Below are 20,618 nucleotides of genomic sequence, written 5' to 3'. Positions count from 1 at the left end.
TTGACAGTGCAAGTCAACAGTCTTCCCTTCTCAATTAAAAGACAAGGACTCTCCTTGAGTGCAGTAGGAGGGAGGGAGACCCTTCACTACCTCATCATCGTTAAATCTTGACTCTTGCAATAGCATTCTAACTGATCCTCTATTATAAATCACTTTCTTCTAAAATTCATTCTTAGATCTACCAGAGTTATCATTGTAAAATAAATTTGATCATGGCCCTCTCCTGCTTTAAATGTTTAGTTGTAAATTCTAAAAGGATAAAAGATCTAAAACTCAGTTTCCAGAAACATGGCAAAATGAGCTGATGCAGACCCCACTCCCACTTTACCACATTTCCACAAACACATAGAAACATTAAGGCAAATATAATACAAAGCATTTAAAATGCATAGCTGAGCACACAAGCTCCAGGTGTCAAAGTGAGTAGGAAACTTTTAACTTGAGATCTTACTACACAGTGAAGGCAGGAATTGATCTGGATACAAGCCTGGAAGACTAGGGTGAGATTTTAACCCTCATGCAGGGGCAGGAGATACAGTCTTGAGCCCACAAGAGGCAAGGAGCTGGAATTAAGACTTTTAAACAAACTAAGACCCTGCATAAGCTGACTGTTCATTAATAAGAGCCCTAAAAGTCTCTCCCTGCTTTCTCAAGTAGGCAACAATCAAGTGTACTCTGCCCAGGGTCCTGGGAGTAAAAACATCTCCCATGAACTATTGAAGTTCCAAAGCTACACTGTACAGAGGCGTGGAGTTGAAATTTACAGTACCTCCACTGATGTAGGAATTTCCAAACTAAATTTTTAGTGTGAAAATTAGTCTCAGACTGGGTTAAATCTCTAGTTGCCTAGAAAAAGAAATACAAATTACTCTCCAAGGATACTTTCTTAGTTGAAAGTGCAAGTGATATCCTGAGAAAAAATCTTAAAAGAAATGAGCTCACAAACAAAAATTATAAACCACAAGAGGGAACAACAGACATGGATATTCTATGACATAGCATCTGGGATCCAAAAGAGAGAGCCATAGAGTATCCAAAATGGAAACCATAGACTTTTTATAACACAAACTTGGTGGTGTCATCCATCCCTTTGGCCCTATTCTATTCAGTAAAAGCAACTCAATAAATCCAGCCCATATTAAATGGGAGGGGATTATATGGGTAATGAATATAGGGAGAAGGGGATCATTGGGGGCTATGTTAGAGGCTGCCCACTATAAAAATCTAGTGGATTTTCCATGAATATATATTCAATGAATGAACAAGTTAGGAAATAGAAAAAGGGGAGTAAGATTGAGAGAAAATTTTGTAAGATGTGTTACGTTTCAATTCTGGTATGTTCTATTTTAGTCTCTTATGACAGAGACTATAAGTTTAAGCAAGTCATTTCCTTTTTCTCCAGGGCACACAGCTAGACTGCATTTCCAGCCTTGCTTGAAATTAAATGAGGCCACGTGCTTGAATCTGGCCAACTTACTGTGGGTCTAAATGTTTTCCCTCTTCCCCTACATGGCAGGCAGATGCAGAGGCCCCAGTGGGGATGGTAAAGCCACTAAATGGAAAAGTCTGAGTCCCTGAAGGACTATGCAGAGCAAAATGTGCCCCAGCCTCCCAACTAACCCATATCTTGGTGAGTAGGGAAAGTAAACTGTGTTAAGCCACTGAAATTTGGGAGTTATTTGCTACAATAGATTAGAAGATATTGGGGGAAGATATAGCTCAAATGGTAGAGTGCATGCCTGGCATGCATGAGGTCCTGGGTTCAATCCCCAGTACCTCCACTGAAAAAGTAAATAAATAAATAAGCCTAATTACCTTCCCCCCTGCAAAAGAAGAAGAAGAAGAAGAAGAAGAAATTGTGAAAATAGAGTAGTTAAGACAATGTGGCATTGAAATAGAGATAGAAAGTACCCCAATAGAACAGAATGGAGAAGCCAGAAACACACCCTTACATGCAGTATGATGGAACTGGCACTGCAGATCAGAGGGGAAATGACGGCCTGGTCAACGAACGGTGATTAACTATATTTAAGAAATTGAAAATGGATTCCTGCCACCATGCACAAAAGCAAACCTGCAATGACTTAAGTGTTAACCCAGCTATTGTTTGTTAGGGATCACAGTGATCTGTGTGCTCACCTACTTTTTCAAGTCTTCCTTGCAGTTAGATTGGCCATATGATTATTTCTGGCCAAAGGAACATAAACAGAAGTAATACGTCACTCCTAACTTGAGATGGTTGAGTATTTGGTGGGCATCCTCAACATTTGCTCTCCCCATCGGTTAGATGGATGACAGCTGAGTGAGCTCGAAGTGACAGGATGGAGAAACTCCAATATGAAAGCAGCCTGGATCCCTGAGTCACACTTTGAGCAGACACGCCTGGGAGAGCTGCCCCATCAGGAACTTTCACACTGGGCTCTGGGTGAGCAATAAGTGAACTTTTATTGCAGAACATGTCTAAAATATTGGGGCTTACATTTGTTATTAAATGGAACATAGGCTACCCTGACAAATATAAATGTGAGAGGCAAAATTTTAAGACTTAGGAGGAAATATAAATTATGACCTCAGAGTAAGGAAGAATTTTTCAAACAATTTATAAAAATCATAAACTATAAGTGAAAAAAACACATAATTGGAGCATATTAAAATTAAACTTAATTCATCCATAGATATTATACAGTGAGAAACAAGCCCGCCTTGGGAAGATATCTGTAACCCATGTGATTGGTAAAGAGATGATTCCCAGAATAAAAAGCTCTCCTATGAATCAGTAAGAAAAAAGCAAATATCCTCACAGAAAAATGGGCCAAAATATAAACAAGAGTTTCACAGAAGAGAAAACATGAATGGCCTATAAACAAAGAAAAGCATGCTTATCCTGACTCGTAATTAGGAAAAAATTAAAAGCACAGTGATACACTGTATTATACCTGTCAGGTGTACAAAATCAAGTATTAATATTTTAAGGAATTATATAGATGGTGCAGAGGAAAAAGAAAAATTAAGAAATCTGAAGGACATATGCCAAAGTACTAACAGTTATTAATTTTTTCTCACCATTTATTCAAATCTTTTACAATGTACTTTTGTATCTTACATATTATTTTTGTAGCTTAAAAGTGATAGGATATTTTTAAAAGAGAAATAGCCCAAGAGACAGGTGGAGAATGTTGAAAAGACAACCAGGTGACCTGGGCCAAGAAAGGAGCAGCTGGTCCATGTACCCCAAGCAGGGAGAGGGGGCAGGTAGAAGAAGGCCTTCAAGGAGGTCACCCTCTGTGATGAGTTGAATTATGCCCCTTGCAAAAGTCATAAATTGAAGCCCTAATCCCGGTAACTCAGAATATGACTTGATGTGAAAATAGTGTCTTTGTAGATGTAATTAGCTAAGATGAGGTCATATACCACCTAGGAGTAGGGTTGGCTTCTCATGTGACCAGTATCATTATTAGTAAGGGGAAATTTTGGAAGCAAAGAGGCAGACAGGGAGAACATAAAGACGGAGATCACGGCGGTGTATCTATAAACCAAGAACACCAGTGATTTCCGCTAAACCACCAGAAGTTAGGTGTGATGGTTAATTTTATGAATCAATTTCTTTGGGCCACAGTGCCTAGATATTAAGTCAAACATTATTTTTGTATATTTTTGTGAAGGTGTTTTTTGGATGAGATTAACATTTAAATTGTTGAACATTGAGTAAAGCAGATTACTCTCTGTAATGTGGTTGGGCCCCATCCAATCAGTTGAGGCCTGACTAGAACAAAGATTGACATCCTCCAGCAAGAAGAAATCCAGCCTGCAGACAGCCTTTGAACCCAAACTGCCACTCTTCCCTAAGTCTCCATCCTGACAGCCTATCAGATTTTGGAATCGCCAAGCTTCCACATTTGTATGAGCCAATTCCTTAACGTATGTTTACGTTAACAAATTTTCTCAAGCTTTTACCTGATTTTAAGGAGTTGTTATGGCTTGGGAAAAAAACTAAAATAATGTTTAAGTATCTAAACCTTTTTAATCATTGGGTTATTAAATTTTCTTTGGTTTTACTATGTTAAATACAGTCACTTATATTTAAATTAAATGCTTATTCTGTCACTAATCTAAGTGACTTTAGGTCTATAAAAGACTCTTACGTAGTTATTTATTTCAATTAAAAATTTATAATTAAAAAAAGGGTTTCCCCGTAGCATCAAAATGGGAAAAATTCTGAATTTTTAATTCACTGTTCTTGCTCCCGTATCATACAACAGAAGGAAGAGTTGGTTCTTTCTTCGCATCATTCCTGACCTACTAGGAATTCCTGTGTTAGTGTCTATACTACACAGAGCTAGGGCTTTGGTCCTCCACGGTTTATTCCTCTGATAGCCCATATCTTTTCACTACTCTGTTATCTCTAAATCTTCATCTTCAGGTCTAACCTCTCTCCTGAGCCCTGTTCCCCTTGCCAAATATTGCTTGAGTATTTCCATCCAGATAGCAACCTCTGAGACTCAGCCAGGTTCAGCCTGGCTGATGTGGGCTGGAGGGGGGACCTGGAGCTTAGAATCAGACCCCTCTTCAGGGTGGAGGAGGCCTGAGATAAGATGGATGGGGCTACCCATCCGGAGAAACCCTGCTAACATATGGCGGGAAGGATAACACTTAGACAACAGCAGTCCAAGCAAACATGTGGCATCAAGGCAGGAAGGGCTTGAGGAAAGGGTCTGCAAGTCTAGTCCGTATACCCTCTGCTAATAAAAAGTTTACACATTTGCTGACACTGCCCCTCACCCCCTTGCTGCCCCCACTTCTGAGACTCTGCCTTAAGGGGTGTTGGTCCATAGCCATTAAAATTTCTCTTTTCAAAGATCATGTTAGTCCCAGAGTTGCAGGAGCCCAGCTGCAGAGGAAGGAATTCTGAGCCGGCTCCTCCCTCGCACCTCGTTGCTATTAATGTCTTCGTCCTTCTCTAGAAGAGGTCATAGTTAATGCGCCAAGAACAGTACCTGTGTGCTGGGAAAATGTTAGCAATTACTATCACGCAGCATTAGAACCATAGTTACTTAATTTTTCCGTCTCCACATGCATATAGTTGATCACGAAGTCCTGCATACTCTTCATTTGCAGTGTCTCTTATATCTATTTACTGAAATACCTACCAGGGAAATGATACAATGTCTAGGATTTTATTCAATATAATATGGAAGGCTAATACTGGATGAGTGTTAGAAAGAGAGGACTGGCCATGGGTTGATGTTTACTGAAACTGGTTAAGGGTTACATTGATGTTCATTTTACCGTTCTATCTCCTTTTGAATGTTTGAAATTCTCTGTAATAGAAATTGAAATAACAACAACAAATATATCTCTCTTGGTGTTTCTTTCCATTCTATCCCATTATACAGCTGACCCTTGAACAACATTACACCATCTGCGAGGGGTTGAATCTGCTAATTCAGAGGAACCATGTATACTGAGGACAGTTGATAAGTTCTACATGAATTTTCAACTGACAGATGGTTAGCACTCCAACCCCTGCTGATGTTCAAGTGTCAACTGTATAGACACTTAAAGAAGTAAGAAGGTGCCTGATGGCCAGCAATGCTGAGGGGCATGTTCCCTGGGGAAGGCTGGCCTGTCCCACGAGAACCACAGTGGACCAAGTTCCCTCAGTGCATCTGCCTCGGTCCTAGAAAGACTGCCCACTTTCTAGGCTCAGAAGCTGAATTGTCACCACCTTCATGGTGGCTTCGCATCAGCAGGACAGCCTCGCGTGAACCAGGCTCGGGAGAGTGACGTCTACTTAGGGGATGCCAATTTATTCTCCTATAATGGAGGCTGTAACTACCGTAGGTGTGGGACACTTGAATCCTTTTGCCAGCAGCTTCTCTCCTCCTAGGCAGCTAAGCTTGGAATTAGAGCACAGGTGTTAATCGCGCTCTGCACATGTTTACCTGCAGGAGGCCAGGTAGCTGCTCCTTCTGCACAAGGCCAGCCCAGGAAGCCCCAGGGAAGGGTAGGTGCCCACGAGATGCCTTGGCTGTTGGGCGCTCCTTTTCTTTGTTTCCAAGTCTGGTCAGACGCCTCCTACTGAAAGGCACTTCCTTGCTTCAAATATGTTAATACCTTTACTCTAATTGTTGTTGAATTTCCACATGCCAAGGAGACATTTTATCTCCTTAATGTGCCTTTGGATATTTCCCTTCTTATTAATTTTGTCTAGATCTTTAAGAATCTAATGGACGCATGGCTTGTCATAGTCCAAGTTCCCAGGGCAAAGAAGGGAGTAGGACGTTTCAAAACAGTGCGGCTGTCACTACTGTAGGAACATCTGCACTGTAGAGGGACCTTCTCATCTTGCTCCTGCCATCTCGGGTGGCCATTCCAGTACCACCTACACACCGTTGCCAGATTCATTTTCCAGAAACATCAAAGATACTTCTTAACCATTTCCCATGGCCTCCTGCAGTCATAATCTGCCCTCTACCTGTCTTCAAAGTTCTATTTCCCACATGACAACTTCTGCCCCAGTAAACTTGGATTAGCCAACATCAGGGGAATGTAGCCTGAACTATCTCGTTGCTGTGTCCTTGTTCATACCATTCCTTCTACCTTGAAAAATTGAAATTTTAACTGTCTTTCAAGATACAGCTCAAATTCCACCTTCTTTTGAAGCTTCTTGATTATACTAATCATAGGTGACGATTCCCAATTGTGAAGAAACATAATAATTGTCCGGGAGGTCATTCTGGGTGAAAGGCACAGAATCCATACTTAAAAGGGCCCTACACTTGGTTTAATGCTCTCCTGTTGCTGTCTTGAAATTCTTTTTTTTTTTTTTCGATAAAGGAATGCCCAAAACATCTGTTAACAATTCTGTGGAATGTATCACACAGCCATTTTATAAAATAAATATTTTGTTCATTTACATTTCATGTAATTGCTGGTAAATGTGAGGTTATGTCAACCATCTTCTCCCCCAGGCTTTAACCTAACTGGTTAATCTCTTTACTTGAATTACTTTGAATTATATATTTTATTATTTCATGGATCCTTCATAAGCTTGTTAGTTATACACAAATCTTTGCATAGTTACAGGATGATTAAATCATGAATACTTAATATAGTCTAATTTTGAAAATTACTTTTACCACATCCCCCCAAATACTAACATCTTAGGACACTATTAATTCTATTGTTACCTGTACTGACTTTCGTATTACTCTTATGTATTTTTTAATTTAATTTAATTTGTTTTAATTGAAGTATAGTCAGTTTACAATGTTGTGTCAATTTCTACTATACAGCACAATGTCCCAGTCATACATATACATACATATATTCATTTTCATATTCTTTTTCATTAGTACAAGATATTGAAAATGTTCCCTGTGTCTTGTCATGTATTTTAATTCTACATATGTTTTAATCTCCATGAGACAGTTCTAGTATTGTTTGATAAAAAGATATTCATTTATATTTATCTATTTATCCATTTTGTTCATTCCTTCCTGCATTTTCAGTTTTCAATCTGGGATTATTTTCCTTTGGACTTAAGAAGTCACTCTGTTATTTTTTCTAACTTAAATCTCTAACAACAAAATGTTTTAGCTTAAGCTTTTCTTAAGAAATCTTTATTTTGGAGCAGTATTGCTGCTGGATATAGAATTCTGTTTTAACAGGAGATTTCTTTACCACTTTAAAATTGGTGCTTCACTGATATGTCTTATTTATGTTGAGACCTTAGCTGTCATCCCTTTTCTTGCTTATTTGGCCTGTGAAGTCTCTGAAGTCTTTCTCATTATCTTTGGTTTTTTAGACCATAGTGTAGCTCATTACTGTTTCCTGTGTATTTACTTTGCTTACAGAATGCTGAATTACTTTAATCTGTGGATTGACATCTTTCATCAATTTGGACCATGCTTGTGATCTTCACTTCTGGTATCAATTGCTCTCTATGTTCTATTTCCTTCTTAATCACATTTCATTTGTCTTTTAAATCTGTCCTAAATTTTCCCATGTTGTTCACCCTGTGCTTTTGTTGAGATACCTGCTGGGTTTTTTTTCAGCTTTATTTTTAAATTAAAATTTTTTCCAGCTTTACTGAGGTGTAATTGACAAATAGAAATTATTTATATTTAGGATATACAACATACTGATTTAATATATGTATGCATTGTGAATTAATACTGTAATCAAGTTAACACATTCATCACCTCACATTGTTACCATTTTTGTGTCTATGATAAGAACACTTAAGATCTGCTCTATTAGCAAATTTCAGGTATACAATACAGTATCATTAACTATAGTCACCATGTTGTACATTAAATCACTAGACTATATTCATCTTATCACTAAAATTTTGTACACTTTGACCAACATCTCCCTATTTACCACCCACCCCACCTGCCCAGCCCCTAGCAACCACCATTCTACCCTATGGTTCTATAAGCTTAATATTGTTAGATTCCATGTATAAATGAGATCATACAGTATTTGTCTTTCTGTGTCTGAATTATTTTACATAGTACAGTGCCCTCCAAGTTCATCTATGTTGTCACAAATGTCAAGATTTACTTCTTTTTATGGCTGAATAATATTCCACCACATCACACTTCACCTGTCAAAGGACATTTAGGTTGTTTTCATATCTTGGCTATTTCAAATAATGCTGCAATGAACATGGAAGCGCAGATATCTCTCTGAGATTGTGATTTCACTTCCTTTGAATAAATACTCAGAAGTGGGATTGTTGGATCATGTGGTAGTTCTAATTTTAATTTTTTGAGGAACTTCCGTATTGTTTCCCATAATGGCTGAAGCAATTTACATTCTGACAAACAGTGCACAAGGGTTTCCTTTTCTTCACACCCTCACCAGCAGTTGCTATATCTTATCTCTTTGATAGCAGCCATCCTAAACAGTTGTGGGATGATGTCGCGTTGTGATTTTGATTTGAATTTCCTTGATGATTAGCAATGTTGAACAGATTTTCATGAACCTGTTGGCCATTTGTATGTCTTCTTTAGAAAAATGTATATTTAGATACATTGCCCATTTTTAAATCAGATTATTTGGGTTTTTGCTATTGAGTCATATGGGTTCCTTATTTATTTTGGATACTAGCCCCTTATCAAATATATATGGTTTGCAAATATTTTCTCTAGTTCCACAGGTTGCCTTTTTATTTTGTTGATGCTTTCCTTTGCTGTCCGGAGCTTTTCAGTTTGATATAGTCCCTGTTCTTTATTTTTGCTTTTGTTGCCTATGCTTTTGGTGTTGTATCCAAAAAAGCCACTGCCAAGACCATTGTCAAGGAGACTTCTCCCTTTGTTTTCTTCTAGAAGTTTTATGGTTTCAGGTCTCACATATAAGTCTTTACTCCATTTTGAGTTAATTTTTGTTTATGCTGTAAAGTAAGGATCACTCTTTTGAAATTCTTAATCATTTTTTAACATTTTCATTTTGATCTGGGAACTGAAACTTACGTAGACAAGCCCACTGAGAAAGAACTTGGATCTCTGTTTTAGCTGACCCTGCCCTGCTCAGAGCGCAGGTATCTGATTTCTAACAGAGTTAAGTAACCATGTTACAAAATCATTTACTTCTTCATTTAAATGAATTCCGTCTACTGGAATTTGTTTCCTTGGTTTTGTATAAGGTACCAATATTTCCTTAATCCTCTAAAAAAAAAACAATTACATTTTCAAGAGAACATGCTAAATTAGTCCCTCATTGTCCCATTTCAGTGGGAGACACCTGAGGCAGGGGATGGATTGGAAAGCACAGCAGCCCCAGGGGGAGCGTATTGGAGTTTGATATCAGAGCGGTGTGGTTTGACTGACTCCCCTAAACTGTTCTGCTTTTCACAGCTTTTCCCCTCTTCTTACTTCTGAAACCACAAGTTCTCTAAAACACAAGCATTTTTCCCAGTGGTTCTCATGGCGATAGCATGAGACTTTTGTTTCTAGGAAGGAGCAGAGGACATGTATTTAGTGAGAATGAACAGACAGCCAGGACTGTCACAGGGCCTCTGAGTGTGACACCACTTGTGATATTTCAAATTCTAAGGGAGCACAAAATGCATTTTTCATGACTTTGAGCTTATCTACCATAGCTCTTTGCACACAGCTCTCAATAAATGTTTTGTGAGTGAAATAAATGCAGCCAATAGACTGAACTAGCTCTAAAAAGAGCCACTGTTTTTGAACACCTAGTGTGTGCCAAGCACTGGGCTGGGCCTTTTGTGTACATAAATCCAGTCAACAACCTAACAATTGCCAACTGAAAACCACACTGTTATTCTACAAACGTTGTCATGGACAGATAACTGGTAGATAGTGACTGTTTATAAGGATCACATGTGAACAGTTACTTATTTAATACTTAAAAAAAATCAAGCTTGGAATATCTCCATTTCTACAAAGCAAACATTAAACTGGTTACATATTTTGAAACTAATGCAGAGCTTGCATTTGTAAGAATTGTGAGTTTCTATGCATTTATTTGCTTAAAAGAATATTTTGCATTTTGACATTTCCTGACTTAAGCAAAGGTTTAATGATCTTAAGAAGCAGAAGAATGGCTGAGGTGCTGTAAAAATTCTGAGAAACCAGAGTACAGATGTGAGACACACTGAGAGATTAAATATACCAAGTGACTGAAATGAAATACAATGAGGATGAACAAAGAACACTGAAGACAGAGAAGAATGACTGGGAAGGAAAAGAAGACAGAAATGCCATAGGAGTGAACAGAGACAGATACTGGATGTGAGTGAGAAAACATCACATCACATGGGTCAGCTTCCTAGGAAATTTGTTACAGATCTGAGAACCACAATAAGAAATTGGCACCGAGGAGTGAAGCCCACCAAGCATATAGTTATTGATAACTGTTTCCCTGAATCTTCTAAGTAAGCCTCAGGGCAGCATCGGTATAAAAGAAAATTGAGGATCAAGATTAAATAACCTGCTCAGATTCACGCAGAGAGTAAGCAGCAGAAATGAGTGTCAAGCCAAGGACTGTCAAGTCCAGGGCTACCTGCTCACATTCAGCACTCAGCAGTGGGTGGCTTTTCTGACCAAAGGCTTCAGGGAGAATAGGACCCCAAGGGACAGAGGTTATAAATCACAGTTCCCAACTCTAAGTCAGGGTGGTAGTGGCGAATGTCCTGCACTTGTGTTTCACAACCACTGTCTCCAGAATTGCCTTTCCCAAAGAAGGAATATAGGAACCTGTGTTTGTGTAGCTAGCATGATCAGTGGGACTTCAGCTTTAAAAGTAACTCTCCACAGCCTGTGACTTGAGCAATGACACATAAGCTAGCAAGAAGTCCTTTGCCACTATTCGTACCCCCACCACTGTTCACTTTGTGCCCAGACACTGAGTGTAAATCTGTTTCTGAGAACTCACACCAGAGTCTGTCCATGACAGGTCAGAGAATCGAAGCAAAATCCTAGGGTAAAGTTTTAGGGGACGTCAGTGATCCTGGAGGCTGGGAGCTCATTTTGGAAGCCAATTGGTTAGCCAATCTTACCTTTCCTACCCTGATTTCAATCTCCTATCCCAGCCTTCCTTCTGGGAATCAGGACCACCCAAACTGAGCAAACAGTCTTTTATGGGACCCGGAGCAAACAGTCCCTGCTGCAGCCCAACCCTGGCTGCCTGTGCCATCCCGGCCATCTGTGCAGCCTCACCAACCCCCAGCCTCTCTCCACCATTGCCTCCCGTCCCTTCCTGCCTGCTCAGATCCTAGCAATCCAACTCGCACTAAATCGTCAGTTATGAACTCTGTGTCCCATTATTATATATAGATTGTGTCTCCCAGGCATTGGAGAGAGAGAAGTGACTGAGTCAAAACGAAACAAAGATTAAACCAACAAATTAGCCAACAAGCAAAAATAAGTTAAAAAAACCAAACATTTAAAGACATATCATTGGCTATCATAACACCAAAGGAAAGCCTTCTTCTATAAAAGAACCTCTCCCACTTCTCTTTATACGCTTGTTTGGCTTGTTTTTCTTCAAAGGACTTGCTAAAGCACCGGACATGTTGGATGCTTATTTGTAGTTTATTGTCTTCCTCCACCCTCTGCAGATTGCAAGTTCTAAGGGAGCAGGGACTTTTATCTCAGACACCTGTAACAGTGCCAGGGACACGGTGAGGACTTAATACATTCATTGTGGTTGGAAAGGCACCTGCTGCACCCGTTTCTGCTGTTTATGTTCAAGGCCACCCCTGAGGTTCACTTAACTCATAAAGTGTATGAAAAAATATCTTTGTGCTGAACCCAGGCTGCCTCAGGGGTACGTACTATTCTCCCTCTTCCCATCCCCCACCACGTACAATGGGTGACCATCACGTTTTCATCCTGTTCACATTACTTTTCATAGTTTCATAGTCCCACATTAGTTTCACATTAGTTGACTGTCAACTGAAGAAAAACACACAACCTGGAAGTTGCAAGTTAAGTTTGATTTGAGGACCTTACTGAGAACCACAGCCTGGGAGAGAACCCCTCTGATAGCTCTGAGGAACTGCTCCAAAGAGGTAAGGGAAGACCCAGGATGTATAGGAGTTTTTGCTGGGGAAAAAAAAAATGTAGTTAAACAGCAAAAGATTACTGCTAATCACAAAAACCAGACATCTCAAGTTAATGATTTTAGTGCTTTTCTGTGTATGGGAAGATGCAAGAGTCTGGACTCATTGAAATTACTCCATAGAATGTTTCCCATTTTTCTCCATCCTTAATTCCTCCCAGGGCACACCTTCAAGGGGGCTGGGGCAGCTGCAGTGGCTGATGGCTTGATAGCGGTAACATTCTTTGTTTCCTGGAATGACAGGCAACATTCCCTTTCCACGTGACCTAGCACTCAGTTGGGCTCTGAACTATTGGAACATAGGACAATCTAATTTTGACTAAAGAAAGAAACAAGAAGACTTATAACCAATATTTATTGGGTGCTTATTCTGCTAAGTCTATGAGCTTATTATTTAGTTTAACCCACACAACAAACCCATGCAGTAAGTACTACTATTATCACCATTTTGCAGTTCAGGAAACTGAGGATGAGTGAAGTAATGAACCTAAGGTCACACGGTTTGTAAGTAACAGCAGCTGGATCTGTCAACAGGGGAAGTCTGCTCCTAAGGAAGAAAGGAGGAAAACAGAGAGAAAGGAAACGGGATGGGGACTGTACCTGTGTTTTGCTGAACCATCATAGTTGTATCTAAGAAATCTTCAGGTTTGTAAAAGATGGATTTTTAAAAACTATCATTTCAGTGTGAAAAAATGAGTTTGGGGCTAGAGAGTTTCTGAGTTGCAATAAGGAAGTTAATGTTAATTTCTGCAGTTAAAAAGGCTTTCAGTTCAGAAGTGTATAGTCATGAGGTTTAAGCGTTGCTGAACAAACCCAGAGCAAGAGCTAACGGCCATTCTTTCCCCACCACTGCCAGCTGTGTCACTAGCACAGGCTCCCTAGGAATCTTTATCTCTCAGTTTCCCTCCGCTTAATAAAAAGAGTGCAAAGCCCAAACGGAGAGGCTCTGTTGCTCTGGCTACAGCTCTTTTTTCTTTTTAAACTGCAATCTGCTAATAACCAACAGAGGTCTGCAGATGCAAATCAAATTTCTTAACCAATCAATTGTGTTCTCATCAATGGGAGTAGAGGAAATAATTGAACTTGGCATGTGCCAAGCTCAACATGAGGGCTCTGGCATCTGAGGGCCGAGATGTAAGTTGCCACGTCTGTGGAAGCCTGTCGAGGAAGGAGGGGGATGGGAGGGAAGAAAGAGGTATGAATGGGTGATCAATGGAAGCAAAAGACAAATGACCTGCTTCCCAACTTTGCCCAGGGCTCTTTGTGATGATCCTGAGTGAAGTCACTTTCTAGTTTGGGAGAAGCCACTGTTCCACAGGGTGGCTGGACTTTGTGAGATGAGAGGAAAGAATGTCATGCTTTCTCTGTCCTTCTGGTGTGGGTGGGTGGCTCCTAGTACAGTTCAGGACAGGAGTCTTTATCCTGTTCTTAGCAGTGATTTTTTTTTTTCATATTCAATTTTGAAAGGTTACTTTCCATTTACAGTTATTACAAAATGTTGGCTGCATTCCTCATGCTGTACAACACACCCGTGAGCCTGTCTTACACCTAACAGTTTGTACCTCCCACTCCCGCACTCCTATATTGCCCCCACCACCACTGGTAATCACCAGTTTGTTCTCTGTATCTATGAGTCTGCTTCTTTTTCGTTACATTCACTAGTTTGTTGTATTTTTTAGACTCCACATATAAGTGATATTATACAGTATTTGTCTTTGTCTGACTTACTTCACTTAGTATAATGCCCTCCAAGTCCATCTGTGTTGCTGCAAATGGCAACATTTCATTCTTTTTTATGGCTGAGTAGTATTCCATTGTGTATACATACTACATCTTCTTTATCCATTCACCTGTTGATGGACATTTAGGTTGTTTCCATATCTCGGCAGTTGTAAATAATGCTACTGTTAACATTGGAGTGCATGTATCTTTTTCAATTAGTGTTTTTGTTTTTTTCCAGTATATACCCAGGAGTGGAATTGCTGGATCATATGGTAGCTCTATTTCTAGTTTTTTGAGAAATTTCCATACCATTTTCCACAGCAGTTGCACCAGTTTACATTCCCACAAACAGTATAAGAGGGTTCCCTTTTCTCCACATCTTTCCCAACATTTGTTATTTGTAGTCTTTTTGATGACAGCCATTCTGACAGGTGTGAGGTGATATCTCGTTGTGGTTTTGATTTCATTTCCCTGATGATTAGCAATGTTGAGCATCTTTTCCTGTGCCTGTTGATCGTCTGTGTTTCCTCTTTGGAAAGGTCTATTCAGTTCTTCTATCCATTTTTAAATTGAGTTGTTTGTTTTTTTTAATGTTGAGTTGTATGAGCTGTTTATATATGTTGCGTATTAATCCCTTATTGGCCATGTCATTTGCAAATATTTTCTCCCATTCTGTAGATTGTCTTTCTGTTTTGTTGATGGTTTCCTTTGCTGTGCAAAGCTTTTAAGTTTAATTAGGTCCCATTTGTCCTGATTGTCACAAAACTCCCTTCAAACCTCTTATCTAAAATATTTTAAATTTGAAAATGATATGTTTTGAAGACCTGTGATAAGGGAATGGGCTCTTGTCCCTGCTCTGGCTTAATTTGTGGCCATGGGTAAGTCATTTAACTACCCTGGTCTTGTTTCTACACCTATAAATGAGACGATTGCCATTTTATCATTCCATGTACTTGGTAATTACTTCCAAGACAAGCAAATGCCAGCCAATAACTAGAAAGTATATAGGAGATGTGCACTTCAATGATAAGTCACACTGAAGAGTATTATCTTGAACATAATTAAATCTTTATTTATTGCATTTTTAATAATGAATTGGGCACTATATCTCCAGTAACTACTGCTAAATTTAGCAGTTTCATTTTCAAATGTACCAATCAAAATCAACATTACCTCATAAAATGTCATTAGAGGAATAACACTTCTGCAGAGTATTTTTTTAAAAACACATCATTGAATAATAAAACTTGCAGAAAACTTGTATTGTACAATGTTTCACATAAACTTAGGTAATGATAGACCACAGTTTTCAAATGTGTTCCACAGAATTCTCTGACTTGCTTGAAAGTAAACTCAGGCAAAAGCTGGACTGCAGATTTGTGATTTGCAACTCCTCTCATCCATTCATTATTCATTCATTTCACAAAGTATTAGCGGTGCTTACTCTGAGCTTGGTGTGGTGCGAAAAGGCAGGTGCAAGACGCGGGCATAGGGCCTCCTCTCCTTAACTTAGTCTGATGGGGGAGGCAGGTAAATGGTCACTCTAATGAATTACAGACTGACATGTTTCCAAAGGCAAGGAAACCAGTACTGTGAAAACTTTTAGACTGGGGACAGGGAAGATGTTCCTGAAGAATTTTAACTGCTGTGACAGTTCTGAGGAGCTGTGAAGGAAGAGCAGGAGGTTAGCTGGTGTGTGGGAGTGCTGGAGAGGAGTGGATGGTTGGTGGGTGGCAAGTATTTCAGACAAACAATCTCAGGAACATTTGAGAGTCCCAGAGCAAAATGAAAATGTGAGGCCCCTTCTTCAAAACTATTAAGAATTTCAAGACAGTGAGAGCAGAGCATTAAAATGAGGCTGGGACCCTGCAAGACTGCACAGGTCACATGCCCCAAAGCCAGTCCCGGTCCTCCCCATGGAAGAGAGTGTGATGCTCAGGAGTCAGGAGGAAGTGAGAGGTCAGCGTGGTTGGAGCAGAGCCCCGGGTCAGTGGTGTGAGGTGGAGCTGGAGGTCAGGTTCCTGTGAGCACTGTGTCAGTGACTACGCCTCCAGGCTCTAAAAAACAATGCCCACGATGTTGTTACCACCTCAGTAACATAGGTAGTGATTTCACTTTTATTTACACACTTATATTAATTTGCATTGGTCATCCTGAGTTTGGTGTCACCTAGATTAATCTAAAAATGAAACCAGGGCTACAGAAATCGTTCATGTTGGAAAAGCTTGGACTCTGGTCTTCCTGCTTTCTTGGTGCCAAGTGCCCAGGATGATTGGTTCCCTAGATCTTTGCCAAATAAGCATGTTCCCATGGAGGTCACAGGAGCGACCCTGAACTTGTACCCTCCTATGGAAACATGCATGGTTGAATTGCTGCGGGGAGCTGTATCCGGCTTTTAAATTTAAAAGAATAAGGAAAATTTATTATTTATAGTATCACCCAAGTTCAAATCCTGGCTTTCCCATATACCAGTGTGCGCCCTTAGTCAAGATAATTGTTTAGTTGTTTGTTAAAATGTAAACTTGTTTTTAAAATAAAGTAATATAAAACCAAACCAAAATAAAAATAAATAAAATTGATAGGATGAACAAAGAACATGCAAACAATGAAAATCAGAAAATTAAGAGAAGTTGAGTTTATGTAAATAAATAAATACATATGCATATTCAAAAATTCTGACAATAGCCTCTGGTGAATCTCTTCAGCGATTTTCTAGGCATATACAACTTATTTTCCTATTTTTAACAAAAATGGACTATATTATACATAATGTTCTTTTTACCTTTATTAATATTTCTTTAAAAACTATGATTTTTATGGGCTTCCTAGTATTTCATTTGTATGGATATACCATATTTATTGAAACAGTCATATTCGCAAGGATATAGGTTACTTTCTGTTCAGGGTTATTACAGAACAATGCTTTACTTTTTTTTTTTTTGCTCACTTCTACAGGTCTGATAGCAGAATATATTCTTAGAAGTAGAGCTGCTAGGTTCAAGGTTATGGTCATTTCTAATTTTGGTAACTATTACCAAATCAGCCAACTTATGTAAATGAGCCTTGATTTCTTCATGTCTATAAATAGTGGACAACAATGACTCTCAAAGATTTCTTATAAGGATTAAATGAGATTAAGGCATGTAAAAGACTTACTTAGACTACTATTTAAGAATATTATGATGACTATAGCTTTAGCCATGAGCTCAGCAAAGATAAAAATTCACAGAGAACTCTGTAGTACCATACGCATTCTAAACCCCATTGTTGATGGAACCAGTGAAATCTCTGAAGGTCAAATAGAACATTTTCGAGGGGACACAATTTGACATTAAATACCGCTTTCTTGGGCCAATGTTGATTTTTGATAGCTGCCTCTTTTAACATACATATATATACCTGATGATAAAAACAAAATGTATTATATTAAATATATCCATCAATATATGTCTACCAGTCATGTCTTTTGTACTTGAGTGAAAATCTTGCTGCTCAGTTTAAGTCATTTATTTATCAATAAAGCCCATACATCCAACTCTGAAGAAATACCTTTTGACAAGAAAATGTAAAATTTTAGACTTCACATATCCACTTCAGGAAACCTATTGTGTCTCCCTCAAACCCCTGGGGTCTTGAGACGTTTTTAAATTGATCAAGAGTCCAGAAGGAGGTTAATGGGACGCCTCAGAACGAAATCCCCAAGCGTCTGGGCCCAGAAGCTCCAGCCAGGATCACAGCCTGTGGTGACACTCCAGGCTGGAAGCACAACTTCCTTGAAGGGCCAGTCGGACCTGGAAGCCATTGCTCCGCGCCGTGCTGGCTGTTTACTGAACACTCATTCCACTCAGCCCCGAGCACCGCCGCCCCCACAGCAGTCCCGAGGCGGGACACAGATCCCGTCGGTTCCCCGTGCCCCGTGCCCCGCCGGGAGACGCAGACTTCTGGTCGCACCCTGGGGCATCTCGAACCGAAACTTTAGCCGCGGTAGACGGCCGGGGGGCGGACAGGACTCGGCTCTGCGGGCAGGCGCGCCCCCCAAAGAGTGTCCCCTCTCCCCTTCACCGTCGCCCGTGGGCGAGGTCCCTGACCCGGCGGCGACTCGGGCCCCGGCCGCCACTCGGGGACGCGGCCCCGAGCGGTGGAACAAAGGGCGCCCAGCGGCTGCGGCGGCGGGGCCCGGGGCGGAGGCTCCGGGCGGGGGCGGAAAGTGGGAGAGGAGGCCGGGCCGGCCGAGGGCACCGGGCGCGCTTCCGCCGGCCGCGCCGCGCACGCCGCGGTAAATGGGAGGCTCGGCCGGCAGGGGCGGGGGCCGCGCAGCCGGGGAGTTTCAGGAACTGGAGGAGCGGGCGGCGGCTGGAGTCGACCAGAGCCGAGATTCGGGGCCCAGGCGGAGCCGCAGTCGCCGCCGCCGTCGCCGCCGCGCCGGGGCCCAGCCATAGCCGCCACCGCCACCGCCCTCGCCCTCACCCGGACGCCTCGGGCCGACAGCCGCGGCGTGGGAGAGGAGCCGGCCGTCCCGGGCCGGGGGACCGGCAGCCATGGCCACCAAGGTGAGGGGTGCGCGGCGCAGGCCCGGCCGGCCGCTCGGCCCTGCGGCGGCGCGGGGAGGGTCTGGGCCGGGGGTGCGGGCGGCTGCGCCGCTGGGGAGGCCGAGGGGTCGCGCCGGGGCCCATCCAGCCCCCGCCCGGCTCGGTCACGCGAAGAGGGTGGGCGGCCGGGGGCTCGGGCGCTCGGGGCTCGGCTGGAGGTGCGGGAGGGTCTTGGGGCGGGACCCCGGCCGCTAGCGGCGCCGTCTGCAAAGTTTGCGCCTGAGCGTGGGTCGCGGCCGGGCCGGGCCGGAGGGAGGGAAAGTTCCCGCAGCCCCGGCGCCCGCTCCGAGGAGCCGCCGGACCGCCGGGAGCCCCGACTGTCCCGAGTGGCGTCCACTCCCCGCAGCCCCGCGCGTCCGGCCGCCGCGGGGAGCAGCGTCCCCTCCCTCCGCCAGAGGGTGGGACCCCAGCGCCGCGGGCCGCTGTCGGGGGCCCGACCCCCGCTGGAGAGGGTTGGGAATTTGAAATCCAGGCCGGTGAGCGAGGGCTCCCGGGGATGGAAAACGCCACTCGGACGCCCCGCGCTTCCACTTCTTTCAGTTTTCTGGGGTTTTTCCTTTTGTTTTGTTGCCTTTTCAGTTTGAATGTTATTTCCAGCATAAATAAAATACAGAGAGGGAAATGACTAGGCTTTCAGTTACGTGTTTTCTTGAAAAAAGGTCCAGGCCCGAATTACGTGGTGGAACTTTGACTCGCGCTTGGTAATTGGCCAGCAGTGGTGGCTTGCTTATTTCACAGTATTGCTGGTGGAATTAGCGGTCACCTTCTGCTACCTGAGTCTGCGGGAGCCACCCTCCCCCGCTCCCTTTGCTGGGGCGTTTTCTTTAGTTCTTGATGTAAACTAGTAATGAGAAAGCCAGGCCCGCAGAATGGGGACTAGAGATAGGGGACACCACCCCCCACAAGCCCCCACCCCCCCCGGAGCCAGTGATACGGTTTGAGTAGACTTTTTAATTTGATTGACTTTTGCAGATAGTTTTTATAATATCCTTTTTATACATATCAGGCCATTATTCCATATATATATGTATTTGAAAGCTCAAAGCTTCTCTTGGGTTGGTGAAAACCTTAAAATGTTTCTGTTGTTGGGTTTTGGGTAGAGAAAGAACTTAAAACTGGTAAGAAATTTCAAATACCTTTGAAAGGTCACGTCGCTGTCATTTCAGTCTGTTGAATTTTGTGCTCTGTATCTGTTCTAGGTGCAGTGTTTATTTAAAAAAAAACCGATGGAGATTCTTGTCCAGGGAACCTGTTGTCTGCTGTTACTTAAATAATTACCTTCTTGTTAATCTATTATTGGCTCCACTCTTCCTTGGTTTTATTAGATGGGCTAGAACTTTGCTACCTTTTTAAACATATATCATTTTGTATTGAAATTTGTGAAAACAAAACTTGAGCGAAAGGATTTCTAAGGAAATTTGATTTTGAGGTTTGTTGCCAAACGTTCCAGAAATTACCTATTATATGTCCTATTTTACACTAACCTTTCAGTCTTAAAAAGCTGTTGTGGTAGATACCTATGCAGTGAGATCAGTGTTGTTTTGTACCCTGATCTGTTGACACATTTTACATATACCGTCTTTTAAGTGGGGCCAACTTAGCAAATAGTGCTAGTATACATAATGAAAATTTTATTTAGTACTTAAACATGAACTTAGTTTTTCCATAAAATTAAAAAGAAGAATGTGGTTCTCGTACTAAACATGAATTGCA

General features: G+C 41.6%; 1 protein-coding gene and 1 non-coding gene across 2 annotated transcripts in view; both read left to right on the top strand.

Annotated features, from left to right (window-relative positions):
- The first annotated feature begins 1,707 nt into the window (after nucleotides 1–1,707).
- On the top strand, nucleotides 1,708–1,781 carry TRNAA-GGC (transfer RNA alanine (anticodon GGC)). The gene has a single exon. It is a non-coding gene; the product is annotated as a tRNA-Ala (tRNA).
- Nucleotides 1,782–18,574: 16,793 nt separating this feature from the next.
- SNX9 (sorting nexin 9) overlaps nucleotides 18,575–20,618 on the top strand; it is a 95,215-nt gene continuing 93,171 nt past the window's right edge. Inside the window, exon 1 of the mRNA XM_031456611.2 lies at nucleotides 18,575–18,866. Coding sequence (XP_031312471.2) covers nucleotides 18,855–18,866 — 12 coding nt within the window. The 5' untranslated portion in view covers nucleotides 18,575–18,854. The remainder of the gene's footprint in view (nucleotides 18,867–20,618) is intronic.

This window comes from Camelus dromedarius, chromosome 6 (assembly GCF_036321535.1).
Source record: "Camelus dromedarius isolate mCamDro1 chromosome 6, mCamDro1.pat, whole genome shotgun sequence".
Classification (NCBI taxonomy): Eukaryota; Metazoa; Chordata; class Mammalia; order Artiodactyla; family Camelidae; genus Camelus; species Camelus dromedarius.
This window is presented reverse-complemented; position numbering and strand designations above follow the sequence as displayed.